The following is a 15,035-nucleotide window of genomic DNA, read 5'->3' as shown; positions in this document are numbered from 1 at the left end:
GTCAACACAGTAATAAATACCAAATCATTAGAGTAAAACAAATATTTGCTAGATGTGCCAAGCCTGTTAAACAGGAAACAATGACTTTGATAGATCAGACACGTGATTAGTCAATTAAAGATAAATCATCTGTTATTTTATGATAATCTTGCCAACTTAATGTATTGCAGGACTGTGAATGAATTCCATGGTCTTTGAATCATGAGCCACAAAAGCACACGCAAACATACTTTCATAAGCCCCTTTTTTAATTTCTTAAAAGTTGAACTTTATAAATACAAAACTCCTGTTTTTGCAGAACTCTGCACTGTATATACTGCTATATGAAAGCAAACCTATATGTTAAGCACTGACGTTTAAGGACAATTCACGTGAGAATAAGAAAGAGGTCACTGTGGGTCAGTCCACTGAGAATCTATCTGTCCCAAACCGAAAAGAAACCCTGACAGTTGTTGGTGTAATGGCACTCCTTGGTGAATTGTCAGATGTGAGATGTGTGTCACAGTAATTTTGTTCATGACGGTAACTGTATTGCTTACACATCCTGATGCCATCCCATTACAAAAGGTTGGCCTGTCGATTCATTGCCTGGCAAAATTTGATTTTTTGTCGGTATTCCTAAAAGCTAGTTTCATGCACTTATTTGACCATTTCTGTGCTCTCTCTCTCTCTCTCTCTCTAGATGTAAGTGCATTGGTGTTCAACTGAAAGTTGGATAACTGTACTGTTAGTAAAGACTGTGAATTTAGATGTTTTTCGTGGCATGGACATGCATTAATATAGTCTTATTGACTCAAAAGTTACTTTATTTCACTTCTTCATTTTCACACTTTGACTGTCTTGCTGGATCAACCCTTTGTTTATATGTGCAGTAATAAATCTCCCACGCTTACCGCGTTATGCTACTGATATTAGAGACTGTAGTCTTTGAGTTGTGTCTATTTAGTTTGTGATGAGCTCTCAACCATGTCTTAAAACTAATACTTGTACCAACATTGCTTACTCTGTAATCTGAAAAATTGCTTTCAGCTTTCTCCTCGTATTAGTCTTTTGTACTTTCACTACGAATGCTTAGTAGCAGGCTTTAAATTGAATATGTTTTGTACATTCATGTGCCAACAGCTTGAAGTGGCTTATTTGACCTGTATGATCAAATTTGCTTGCATTAATAAAATTCACTTGTGTACTTGTTAATAAATACTTTTTGTGTCTTGTGTCCATTCAGGTTAAAATGATTTAGCAGTCCTGCTGGTGATATTATAGGATTTGTAATAGTTTACCCATGAGCCAAAATATCCCTGTTCAGGTGGGTCGTCAAATATGGTTAGGCAGGATTAGATTTTTGAGAGACTATTACAATTTTAAGAGAATAAAGGAAATGAATGTATATCACCAGGAGATACACTTATTACTAACTCATACCACTAGATGTCTCCCTTTGCTCTTAGTCGCTTCAAATAAAGTATTGGGAGCCAGAAGTTGGGACACCACAGTATTACACCTTCATGATTTGTATAATGAGGCCCTCTCAAAGACTTTTTTATAATTTAAACGAATACAGAATATATATATAGATGGTCGTTTAACAATTGACCTGATACAGTAAATACATGTTGATTATCAGGCTGTACTGTATGTCTGGCTGTCAACAATGCAGATTCCATTAAATGTAGTTCATAAATATAACTTTTAGTCTAGGTTAATTGATTTTGGTGGCGATGCAGATATTGAATATATATCGTTCTGTAGCAAAGACAAAAAATAAAAAAATAATAATACTAGAGGTCAAATCCCAAAGTTGCGTTTGCAAAGTAACACAATCAAGGACAATTCTAATAATAGGAGAACCATCAAGATTGAGGTTTATCCTAAACTAGAGGAAGTTTGCACTATCTGGGTTTTAGGGCAATGTTCAAAATGTGAGAAACATGTGCTGTAACATATGCAACGCTTAAATTTCTATCAACATAACAAAAGCTAGGTAGAAAATACTCTTACATCACATTCTGGCACATTCAAGCCAACCCTTTCAAAATGAGCTGGGAGTCAAAGCAGTGTTAAACCAACGTGTGCACAGAAATATGAAAGGGATAAACTGTGGATCTATCATTGGCAGGCAGGTTGAGTTCGGCCCCCTGTCCTGAGTCACTGGTGCACCCAGTCAGGTAATAAATCACATCCAAGATTACACTTTGCACCCTAGTGCCAGACAGAACACACTCACACATCTTACAAATGGCCTCCAGCTCAATAATCCATTTACATTTAAGAAATGTCTCAAGAGTCAGAGGAACCTACGTCAGAATGCAAAGAAACACCTCGGATCTGCAGTCAGAGCCAAGGTTTATTACGAATGCACAGGGATTGGATATAAGTAAGCAGGGCCAAGCTGTACATAGCGTCATATTAAAAGTGTTCCCATGGGTCAAACAATGGATTTGACATATGTGAGGGCACGAACATCAGTGAGGTAAATTTAAATAAGCAATGGTGAGGTTAGGAACTGAATGGATTAAGGAAGGCGTAGCTGTTCACCTGATGGGAAACCTCTCCGGAATTAGCTGATTAGCGTCATGTCCAAATGAGTGGTCCTGCCCCGTCGCCTAGCTTGAGTGACCCTGTCAAACCTAAGAAATCCTCCGCTAATCCACCACCCTCCCCACCCCCCACGCAGTCAATCTGACAGGTGACCTGTACTGTAATTAGATCCTCAGCCTGTTACCTCCTATGGACCTCGAAAGCTCTTTTCATTATTCTCCATTTGTTTTTTTGTTTTCCCGGGAAGAATAAATCTTCAGGTTTTCAATGAATCCGGATGTCTTTTTTCCTGATCTTTTCTCGATGTGAGGACTGTGGGTGCATTCGGTGAAACCATGCGTCGGCTTCTCTATGTGCATGTGTTCGTCTGCTGCCTCACTATGGCTCATCCCTTCTGTCCGTCCCAGTGCACCTGTGTCTTCCACGGACGTACCGATGGAACAGGAACCAGGTAAATTGTTCTTTCATTGTGCTCTCAGTCACACACACTTGCAATTTGGAAAATTATAATAAAAAAATAAAGTTTGTCTAATTAGGTCACCTTCTCTATACCTTAATTTACAAATAAAAGAGATCCTTCTAAACGCTGAATGAGCACAACATTAAGTACGACCGGACGCAGACCGCCTGGTGTGTTATCTGTGTTAAATCAACGGAAAGTAAAGAGGAAGCACTTAATGAGTTACATTAACATTTTTGATGAGGAGAACAAAGCTAAAACCTTTTCCGCCATGCCGTCTCCATCACTGTGTGAAACCAGTTTTGTTATTGTGATCCCATTTGGATAATCAACAAATGGAAAAAAATGCAGAGTCATTGTACTGTAGCTTTGAACTCTGCATCTAAAGTAAAAAAATTGTACTGTCAATATAAAGATATATAGATACGATATAAAAATGCACCACAGTACAATTTCCAACAGGTTGTACCGACCTGTATTGACATAATGTATGTCTCCTGGCAACGTGCCAATCCTTTTATCCCTGAGGAAGACCTAATGGCCACCTGCATAATCAGTCTGATTAGTGTTGAACCCTGTTCCACATAGCATCCATCACCTTGCGGTCGAATTTTGGCGACAAAGAAAGGACAAGGTTAGTCCTTAATGTGGAGTCTAACATAAAGGAGAGGAAATTCTAAATAGCAGCATGCTATTTCAGAATTCCTTGGGTTGGTTTGGTTTCTATTAGGGGATTTTCACTAAAAAGTTAGACAAGAGTGAGAAGTTTGATTTGCCAGTTACAAAACAGGGGAAAAAGGTGACTGGGGCATTAGTGACATTAATAAAGATGACATTATAAAAAGGTATATCAGCGCATGTACTGGTACAGGACTATTGACAACATCATCATAGCCACCAAAAGCTAAAAGTAATAGCTGGTAATCAAGTAATGCAAATGATTCTCGTGTAAATAGGACTTTATCCATGACTATAATAGATTTACGCTTTGTAGAACAGTTATGTTATCTGGACATAGGATACATTCAAACTATTTAACCCATGTATCTTTTTTCTTTATCTTTATTCTTCAGATCAGTGCTCTGCAATGATCCAGACATGTCTGACATCCCTGTCAACGTCCCTGTGGATACGGTCAAACTTCGCATTGAGAAAACCATGGTGCGGCGAATCCCCACAGAAGCTTTTTACTACCTGGTGGATCTGCGGTACCTGTGGATTACTTACAATTCCATCAGCTCAGTGGATACTGCAAGTTTCTACAACCTCAAAGTGCTCCACGAGCTGAGGCTGGATGGGAATATGATCTCCATTTTCCCTTGGGAGTCTCTCAAAGAGATGCCCAGGCTGAGGACACTGGATCTACACAACAACAGAATCGCTAGTATTCCCAACGAGGCCATACCCTACCTCCGCAACATGAACTACTTGGATCTTTCCAGCAACAAATTAGCCACCCTGCCCTCTGACCTCATGGACATCTGGCCCCCCTTCAATGGAGCACCTATCTCCGCTAATGTCACCCAGAAAGTTGTGTTAGGTAAGGGTAGAAAGGTTGTGTCCGGCTTAGTTTTATAACACATTAGGGCCACAGCAGGATACTTTTGGGGTTGTTCGTAATTACCTCAGGAACTTTCCGTCCATCACCTGTTCGTCCAGTCAGACTAACTAACTCAAACCTCTATTGGCAGTAAATGCCAGGTCACAATCAAATTAGCTTATTCTAAGTACTGGCAGAGTTGCCACTCAATCCACACGATCAAGTTATTTTCCTAATCAACTGTTAAATATTTAACAGACTGCTTCCTGCCGATCCAAGCCAGGGTCAACTTCAGCTGAACAAATTAGACAAACCAAGTACAGCAAGTGCATTTCCTCACACTGCCTATTCTTAGCCCAGGGCTCTTGGCTCCGTGATAACTTTTCCGATTTTTCAGGGGAAAGGCCCGCAAAAATGTTTAAGGACTGCGCCAGTGTGAAAGCTTTCTCAGCCCCCCGGCTACAGCCCCCTTAAGGGCAGTGTGAAAAGCTCAAGCAAAGTTGACCTGTGATATTTTCAAGTGTTCAAACATTTATCACAATTTATGATACTCCTACTGTTAGTTGCTTCATTGACATTTTGAAACGCCCAGAACCCAAACACTCCAAGATTTAGTGTCATAGTTCATTCTAGCTGAAGTCAATTACAGTGACAAGATTACACTTATGCTAATTGTGCCTGAGCAACATTTGTATATGGAGGATAGCTTGCAGTGGCGAGACACATGGTTACATGTTTTAAGAAGAAAAAAAAAGCTCTGCTCAAAATGAATAGGGCTTTCTCTTTAGTGCTGAAGTAGTGTTAAGAGTGTACATAAGACACTGAAATTAACAATTATGTGATGCTGCAGTTAAGAGTACACAATATACTGCATTGCGCAGTTTATTCTCAGTCAATAACTGCTTTAAGTTACATTACAGTTACTGAGTGCACATTATAATTTACTTTATCCAGACATTATTATTATTATAATGAGACAATTACAAAAACTTTCTGTGCATTCCTAAAAACAGTAGTGATTAATGAATAGAGCAGATTTATTTCCTTTTGGTAATTCAGAGCAAACTTACACTGATACACCTTTGGTTCAAAAATGAGAGAAAAGTGTTTTAAGGTTTAGTCCAAAGTAAATGTTACAGTATTTCGACTTCAGTTAAATTATTCTATATTCATCTTGTCAGGGGATTGCAATCAGTTGATAACAGAGTGGTGTTCCCTACGTTTGTGCATATACAGCTCGGGCTACCACGGCGATATGTCAGCATACACTGATAGTAAAATGGATTCTGATCGAGCTGATAGATTAGAAAGCGCAACAACTACCAGCGACAATCTCTTGTTTGTTCATTGGCACGAAAACAAAAACACTGATTTTGGAATTGTCATTTAAATATCTTTAACCAACGGTAACTTATTTATAGCCCTGTCCCTCATTGATGAGAAACAGTAAAGGGGAGGCAAGAAGGGAGGAAATATGCAGATGGAAATTTTGCGTATTTGTTTCAAAGCAGGGGGAAAAGGATGTTTGTGTAGGAAAAGTAAAACAATTACTTCTGTGTTTTTTAATAATCTATTTATTATAGCCTTATATTTGACACTTCCTTGCATTTTACTGAATGTGAGCAGGTAGATTCTACCATTATAGATTCTACCAACCTAGCATATACAATTTACAATATTTGTTTATCTGTTCACTCTGTGTTGCATGTACTGTGGGGAGGGATATTGTTAATAGGCTGTATGAGGGCAAGCTAGCTTATCCGCTCCGAAAGACATGGCCGTGTACTTTGGTTACCTGAAGGAGAAACAGGATTAGGCCATACGGAGAGAGAAAAATCCATACACTAATTAACGACAGTTTCTTTAGCATTTCTTCCCACCATTTCACGTTCGTATTATAAAAGAGGTGTATTACATTTTTTTAAGAGGTATATTTACTGTTTTGAATGATGTCTTTATTCATTTTTATAATTCTAAAATATAAAACATTAAAATAGGGTTTGGATTTGAAACCAGAATTTCAGGGATCTTAAGACATGGATAATAAAGTGTTTAAATTGTCAGTGATCTATTCGCATGTATGCCAAGAGAAAGGTTAATGCAAAGAGTGTGTTGCTACAAACTCGAGGGAGGCCAGAGCCAGCTTAGGTGCTTTGCTATTGTTAAGACAAACTAATCTGGTTAAAGGGCTTTAATATGAACCAGTACATGTGCTTACCTATTGTGTGCAGCAGGTGTTTACAGCAATGTGTAAGGGAGATATATATATATATATATATATATATATATATATATATATATATATATATATATATATATATATATATATATATATATATATATTATATATATATAGGTATAAGGGGTATGTTCATTTGCCTGCATGGGTGCAACCGAATGGTAGCAACTACCTGCTTGGTAGTCAATTGAGTTTATTATTAGGCGTTAAGTTATTTCTGGTTTGGGGTTTTTGTGACCTACTTATGAATTTGCCAATGAGACACTATTATTGCTATTCTACTGGTTATCCATGCCATCCATGGAATAAAGCAACACTTGCAGAGTCTTAAAAGCTGCCTTAAATACTATTATCCATTTTATGAAGTTTTTTCTCCAAACATGACTTCATAGCACCAAAATCATTGCAGCTGTTGTCTGAATGTCAATAAGCCATATTGTAACATAATTCAGTACCATGTGTGTGCTCTATTCTTTCAATTATGATCAACAGAGTGCTTTAAAGAAATATATATTGTTTAAAAGGATGTTGTTTGACACTGCATTGGTATGAAACAGCAATCTGATCTTAATTTGTCTAATCTTTTTCATCTGCAGGCCTCCAAGACAACCTCTGGTACTGTGACTGCAAAATATCCAAGCTGATTGAGCTTTCCAAAATGTCTGGCACACAAGTAGTTTTGATGGACCTATCTCTAGTATGCGGTGGACCAGAGAATCTGGCTGGTGTCCCTTTTCAGCGTGCTGAACTTGACAATTGTGTGAAGCCTTCGGTCATGACTTCGGCAACAAAGATCACATCTCCTTTGGGCAGCAATGTCCTTCTGCGATGTGACGCCACAGGGTTTCCAACACCAACTCTTTATTGGGCGAAGTCAGATGGCACACAAGTCAACAACACAGGTATAATATGCAGGCTATTAAAGTTCAAGCATTTTAGATAGCAGAAACAAGGCTGTTTTCAGATTTATTGAACCTTTAGTAACAATATATCGTGTGTAAATTCTCATTGTCTGGTGTGTGGGAAGCATTAGAGGAGCAAGGTGCCGGAAAGTCATAATCCAATGGAAAAGCAGTTAAAGACTTGATCCTTGTTCACTATTGTGTTCTTGTTCCCCTCTACAGTCCAGGAGTCACCTGGAGAGGGCATCAGATGGTCCATCATGAGCTTGCACGGAATATTGCACAAAGACGCCGGGAACTACAGTTGCAAAGCCAAGAATGTTGCTGGCAATGCAGACGCCACCATTTCTATCTCGGTTGCTGGCGCCATCAGCACCACCATCCTTCCACCGACGCCTACCATCGAAACCGAACCGACTAGCCAAAGCACAACGATAACTCCCCCCACGGACATTCCCACCTCGCCCATCACCACGTCCACAGTTCTACCAAGAACGTCGACATTGGCCGCTCCTAAGAAGCCGAAAACTACCACCAGCACCAGTTTACAGAAAGGCTCATCGAAACAAGCAAAACCCCAGCCAGGAGGTAATGGGAGAAAGCTCGCAGCAGATGAAAAGAGCAAGAAAAGTGATGCATCAATGTCTGTCAAAGACCTTAAGATTGTAGAGGAAACCACTGACACTGCAGTGCTGCTCTGGACAGCAGATGGGTTACCAAATGATGCCCCACTAACGGTGGTATACTCACCCTATGATGAGGATGACATCAAAAGGACACTGGAGACTAATGCGGGCAGTGGAAAAGTGCTTCTCGAGGGACTGTCCTCTGGGATGAGGTACTCGGTTTGCCTCGTAGCAAAAGGTAGTACTGCTGGAAAAGATCCTTGCATTGACTTCTACACATTGGACAATGTAGAGGATGGTGGGCAGAGCTCGCTTTTCATTATCATAAGCGGCATTGCTTGTGCTTTGGTTGTGTCCCTTATTGCACTGTTGATCTACAAGATTCTCGATCTGTACTGTAAGGGACGTGACACGGCTTCAGATGAAGAGGAGCTTGAAAAAGACAGCTATGTCAAGTTTGAGACAATTTCAATGAAACAAAGGACCTTGAACTCTCATCCAACTGAGCTTTGGGCAAGGAGAGCAACTCATGAATCAGAGCGAATGCTGCTGTGCTCTCGGTCAAGCATCGACTCTCAGATGACCTATAAGAGTGACAGTTCCCGCTCTGAGTATCTCTGCTGACGTCAGAAATCCATGGTCAATGGCCAAACACCATGCTAGTAAGTCATTTTTATGAAATACTCTTTATATGCCTTTTAAAAACACTGATAAACTATTAACTATGAAATAATTCATAAATCTTTATACAAATCTATCTGTTTCACACATTGGGGCACATCAATTTCAGTATTGAACACTTTCTGCATATTCCATCAACTATTAATCTATAAAGATTTAAATAGTGATTTAGAAAGGTGCAGGTAACATTTTTCATGTTATTTAGGGATTTGTTAAAAGCCCATTTAAGTCAGTCAATTACTGAATGTCATGTCCTTATTTATTATGGAGCCTTATATTTGATAAAGAGAGTTTGAATGCTTGTCACTACAGCACGGCATCTTTGGTGGACTTATATAATGTATAAAAAGTACCATAAAAGAGCCTGTCCGTTAGCTGTGTGTGGCATTTTATGTTGTACCCAATGCCAAAGATGAAGTGTCAGAATGAATATTATGTGGTGGTGTCAAAAAAAAAAAAAGACCCATTATCCAGTTCCCATCACATTTACAACATTATTGTTACTTTAAGCATCAAGCTGATTGTTGCCTTAATGGACAAGAAAGTATGTTCAGTGTGTTTGATAGAATATGTGTCTCGTCTGATAAACATTGCCAGTTTCTATGACTTTGTGTGTGCATTTGTCTATAAATGGAGTTGTACATTGGTTTTTAATAAACTGAACTAGAATTGTTAAATTCTATGTGTGGTATGCTATCTGTGTTATTGGCGTAGACAGGTGCACTCTCGAATGCAATTTTCAAAATGATGCCAATAGGTGTTTTTAATTGCCATTTATTTGTGTATTTGATAGAAAGCCTCAAGAACACACTTTTACTGTCCCTCTCTAATATACCAGCAATATTCTGATGCAACAAAATGGATAAATTTGACATTTTTTAAAGACTAACACATTTAAGATAATACGACTCAGATGTCAAAAGCCCCACCAGAAACATCACCCTTCTCTGGCACCATACTATTCTCCAAGTACATTTAAAATCTATGTCATTTTGAATTTTGCAGAATTAGTTTCTCCCATAATCTCTCAGTTTTATCTCAGCAGCAGATTGTGTGCTCTCTCTGGGCTTCTCCAGCTGAAACTAAATCCCAGTGTTACAATGCAAACTGTACTCCATGTACTGTACACAGTAGTATACGATGAGGATGCTCTGCTCATCATATACTATCTTTGTGTGGACTGCACAGTCGATTTCCATGTGTACGATGCTGGTGCTTGGGCTAAGACACACAAACACAAAGAAGAAAAGAGTGCTTAAAAAAGCTGCATATCGTCAGTTATGACTCAAACACAATACTTTATACAACACGGACACAATGCATGTCTCAGTTATGAACCAGAGAAGACGTGTTCATCCTGAAAATCAATGGGTCACGGTTGTCACGCTTTCTGAACCTCTGAACAGGTGCTTTCGTAAAACCTCGCTATGATGATGGGTAGATGTGGAAAACTGTTTCCATGGATACCTCTGTGCCACCAGCTGTATGAGCCCGCAGCACTAAGTAATCTCTAACAACAGCTGTGTTGTTATCATGGCAACAACCAGGCTGTTTTGACAAACAGAAAGAACGGATGGTAGACAAGGGCTGGGCTGATAATGATAAATAAACTATGAATGAATAGACAGAGGGATACACAGATTGATAGGTAGGTAGGTAAGGAGGTAGATAGGTACATGGATGGATAGATAGGTAGATGGATGGATGGAATGATGGATGGATGGATTGATGGATAGCTCTCAGAGGCACGAGGGCTATGAGGATAGAGAGAAGGAAGAGAGAGATAGACAGAACAACGGATCAATGAACGGACTGATATGAACTGCCAGAGGAAAGAAGCTTTTTTCTCATCACTTTTAAATTAACATATTTGACTGTACACTGTCTGTTATTCCGACTGCACACTCACGATCTATCCTAATAGCCCAAGGCAGTAGTGAAAATGTCAAAGACAGATATAAACCTCCTGCTGGAGACTGAGGTAGAATTTTACCTGCTGGCAACTAAGTTCCTTGTAAAAGTAAAGAACATTTCAAACACTTCTGTATTACACTCGACTGAACTAACTCTTTTCCAAAAGGCAACAGCTTACAACATTCTTTGAAACTGAGAACCATATTTTTTTTGCCATAAAACTGAAATAAATAGAATAAAAATGTTCGCATTAGGGAGAGTGTTTCAATTAGTTACACCTTGGCTATGTGCCAATGTAGCTGTTATGCCTTATGCAACGGAAACAAACAAGCCTATGATCCAGCTACAATTTTTTGTAAATCTTTTATTTAATTTAATTTAATTTTGTATTTCCTTTCATATTTTGTATCTTTTAATTATATTACTCTTTGTTTAATAACTTCTTTATATACTTTGTGTTATCTCTTAAGCATATATTATACATAGACATCCCACTTTGTTTTTATTTATTTAAAGCACACTAATTCCTGTGTTGGAAATGTGCTATAGAAATAAACTTGCTATTGATTTTTGCAAATGCCAATTATGTCTCTCGTTGTTTTATCCAGTTCAGCTCTTGCCTCTGAATGTAAAGATAAACAGACTACGGCAGAACAAATACGACACTTCTGACTAAAGTTCATCTGCAGACGGAGCTCTGCCTCCCATGAATCTATTTCCTCTTTAATTGTGAACCAGTTGCTGCTGGGCTGTGGTCAACAAAAGCAAATCCAGACACTTCTCTGGAGGCTTTACAATCACACCACAAACTTCCTGCCAACCACGACTTGGCGCCGTTATAGATTGATGAACCATTTTGTAATACAAGAGATTAATGATATTAATGTTGGAAGCAAATTTTCTGTCAGCATGATGTTTATGTGAAACACTGAGCTTATCCTTAGCCCTTTAAGCCGTAGGGGAAGCACAAAGCCATTGATGAGCTTGATAAGTCAGTGCGGTTGATCGTAAATCTGCAATCCATTTACTTTTCACTCATTTAAATTACTGCAAACATTATGGAGCACCTACAGTAAGGTTGCATTTGAAGAGTATATTAACAATGTGGCAAAAATATATATATAAAAAAGAAAGAGCATAGTATATTATGTACAGAAACTCAGTATATTATTTACTGAAATCATAAAAAAAAATGGAATTGTAAGGTAACGTTACCTGACAAACGCATAGAAAACATTTAAGCAGCCGAAATAAACACATTATTACAACAATACTGTAGTATATATTTTTTAAATATATACAGCAGGCTTTAGGCAGCAGACAATGTTAGTACGAGTGACAATTTGGCAGCATGGCATTATTTAAATAAAAAGAGTTTTGTCTAAAATGCTTTGTATTGTAACTGCATGAAGGTGACTCACCCAGCTGAAATTAAGGACTGGAACTATTTTTTTATTTTATTATTTTTAGATAAGCAATGACATGAGGTGGCATTTAAATATGACAGCGGCATCTACACTCTTGCCGTCTCCTAGATACGCACTTTTCCTGATGATTCAAACCCATGTGTGATTGACATTCACCACACCGGTCACTTGAAGTGAAATTATAGACATTAACATTTTCATTGTTATCTGCCAGGGGGTGAAATCGTGGGAAAAGGTCAGTGCCCTTCAGACGGCTAACATTAGTCTGGAGACGAGGCAACTTTCTCAGCCGTGTACATCTTTTACTGCGCCTCTACAAGGTTACTGGTGACGCTGTTGCTGACAATATCCTAGTCATGGAGAGAATGAATAGAGGTTTTGGTTCCTGGAGTCTGTTGGTTGTTCTCATGGGTAAAAAGAGGACAAACAATTTATGGATAATCTGCTCCACTCCTCCTTTCGTTCTCTATAAATGACTCATTCTACCGATTCCCCCCAAGTAGCCTTCAACAGGAGACAGTCTGACTTCTCATTCACGCACAAGACACAAAACAGTGTGTCTATTGTGTGCGTAGTGTGTAAATTACTCTCGTGCTGTAAGTGTTTGTCATTTTTGAATGCTGTTATAGTTTGAAAAAGTTCAAATTAGATCCCCAATGAATAAATAAATGAATATTTGAGGGGTTTTGTTCAGTCTAATAGCTTTAAATGCAATGTCCACCTCGAAATCTCTCTCTCTCCCAGACACAAACACTCAGACAGACACATCCATCCACATTCATAAAGGACATGGGTCAGGGGGTGGGGTGAGGGGGAAGATGTTGTTATTATGTGGGACCTTTCTTCAGCCCTGCTTCATTTCTTACATATTCCACATTCTGCTTGAGACACTGACTGTAGCTTAAAGAAGATCTTGCTCCAATGCTGGACTAGCATGTGCAAAATTTACCACGGGGGTGTCAGGAATTTCAATCTTTGCTTCCAAAACAGAGTGGCAGCCTGGGGTCCAAACAGGGGAGAGAGGAGGATCCCACACACCGTTTTCTTTTCTTTTTTTCTTGAACTCTGCACTGACAGTATTACACTCTTCATTCGGCGTACTCCATCTTTTCATTGGGGTATTACATTTCTCTTTAGCGCGACATCTTCTGTTATGTGAAGCTCCACTGTCTCTTCAAGTTGAAGCCTTGGACAAGGATGCCAACAGTCCATAAACAAATGTTGCTTAATTTTGGGGAATTCTTGTGTGCCGGTGCTAAAAGTGGGAATGCCTGAGAAAAAGTGAACAAGTGCAGCTCCTGAGGCGAGGACGGCGTGCAGGATTATGTTGGCTGCAACGATCACAGCAGCGCTCATCTATTTCATGGTGCAAAGCTCTGGAGCCCTGGCCCTCGGAACGGCATGTTGGGATGAACGACTGTCGCGAGCGGGGAGAAACAGCAGCTGTGTGGGTGAGTTTGGTTGAAACTTCTCCTGTTTAGACCGATACTCCTAATTCATTATATTGACAGAGGGGATGCTGACAGTGCTTTAGAGAACTGTATACTCTGCTGTGTATTAGGTCCTTTATCATTAAACCATGTGTGCCAGAAGTTTTTTGGGATTGTAGTTAGGATGAGAACCCAAACAATCAAAACAGTATCTTCTCAGTATAGTTGGGACTTCTGGTGAAATTGTTCAGTAATATGACAGGGCAGGTTGGCCAGGGAAGAAGAACTGCTTTCATAAGGCACAAATACATATTGGTAAAATGTGATGATGCTCAATATATGACTAAATATTATTATGTATACAAATGCACAGAGCCACACTGCACAAAGATCTTTTTGTTATGTCCAATCCTCAGTGTACAGCAAAAAAAGTGTTTGACCACCATAACATTTTATTTGATCAATTTTCTGTCACAATTTTAAGTTTAGTATTACTTGAAGTTCATGTCTGTATATCTAGTTTGTATATCTTTGAATTTCAACAATAGACATTTAATAATATTCTTAGTTGGAATAAATCAAGTGAAATAAAACACAAGTTGCTCAAACAAGAAGTACCCCACCCCCCTACCCCATAAAGTAAAGCAGAGACGGAGTGTAAATGTCAGCCACTTTACAGCATGTGTGGCAAAGTAAACTTTGCTAACCAGACGATACTATGCACTGTAGCAAAGGGACAGTAAAGTGGCCTGTGCTTGAGTGGGAGTATCTCAGGCTGAGCCCAAGTTGTTTGTGGGATGCCACAAGGACATCAGTAAGTGCTTACAGATGGTAAAGGCTGATGTCCAAAATCTTGTACGAATAACCTCTGTCATGGCAGATGGCAGAGTTAAGTTCAACACATTAATGCAACAAGCCTGTAAATCCAATACTACCATAAAGTAGCCCTGCTTAGTTATTTACAACATAAAGAGCCAAATACAACCACATATCTCCAAATGTATAAAGGTTGTTTAAGGCAGTATGCTGAAATCTCAAACAAATATTGTCTCATGTATTGTATTTGTTGTCATAAAGCCCAACCCTAACTGTCTATATTCAGTCTTGCTCATTTAGGGTTTAACATTTAATCCACAGATCAAATAATCAAGTATTTGGTTCTTTTGATGAGCCACAGGATTGCATAGGCTAACCCAATGAACTGGCTTTGCATCCAAAATGGCCACTTACACTGTCCAAATGAATGTTATAAGAATGTAAACTGGGATATCAACATCC

The 15,035-nt window shown here is 39.0% G+C and overlaps 1 protein-coding gene across 1 annotated transcript; it reads left to right on the top strand.

Annotated features, from left to right (window-relative positions):
• The first annotated feature begins 2,873 nt into the window (after nucleotides 1-2,873).
• Nucleotides 2,874-8,929, top strand: lrit3a (info leucine-rich repeat, immunoglobulin-like and transmembrane domains 3a). Its single transcript, XM_054598226.1, has 4 exons — nucleotides 2,874-2,989; nucleotides 4,072-4,538; nucleotides 7,374-7,679; nucleotides 7,902-8,929. Exons 1-4 carry the CDS (start codon nucleotides 2,874-2,876, stop codon nucleotides 8,927-8,929), a joined length of 1,917 nt encoding a protein of 638 aa, XP_054454201.1.
• Nucleotides 8,930-15,035: the final 6,106 nt, after the last annotated feature.

This window comes from Anoplopoma fimbria, chromosome 4 (assembly GCF_027596085.1).
Source record: "Anoplopoma fimbria isolate UVic2021 breed Golden Eagle Sablefish chromosome 4, Afim_UVic_2022, whole genome shotgun sequence".
NCBI classification, from domain to species: Eukaryota; Metazoa; Chordata; class Actinopteri; order Perciformes; family Anoplopomatidae; genus Anoplopoma; species Anoplopoma fimbria.
Note: the sequence above shows the minus strand (reverse complement) of the source record. Positions and strands in the feature narration are given on the sequence as shown.

Excerpts from the sequence above, each read along its gene's own strand:
- lrit3a (XM_054598226.1), top strand. The coding sequence starts at position 2,874 with ATGCGTCGGCTTCTCTATGTGCATGTGTTCGTCTGCTGCCTCACTATG. Across the intron at positions 2,990-4,071 it reads ACCGATGGAACAGGAACCAG|ATCAGTGCTCTGCAATGATC; the intron begins GTAAATTGTTCT and ends TTTATTCTTCAG. Across the intron at positions 7,680-7,901 it reads CACACAAGTCAACAACACAG|TCCAGGAGTCACCTGGAGAG; the intron begins GTATAATATGCA and ends TCCCCTCTACAG.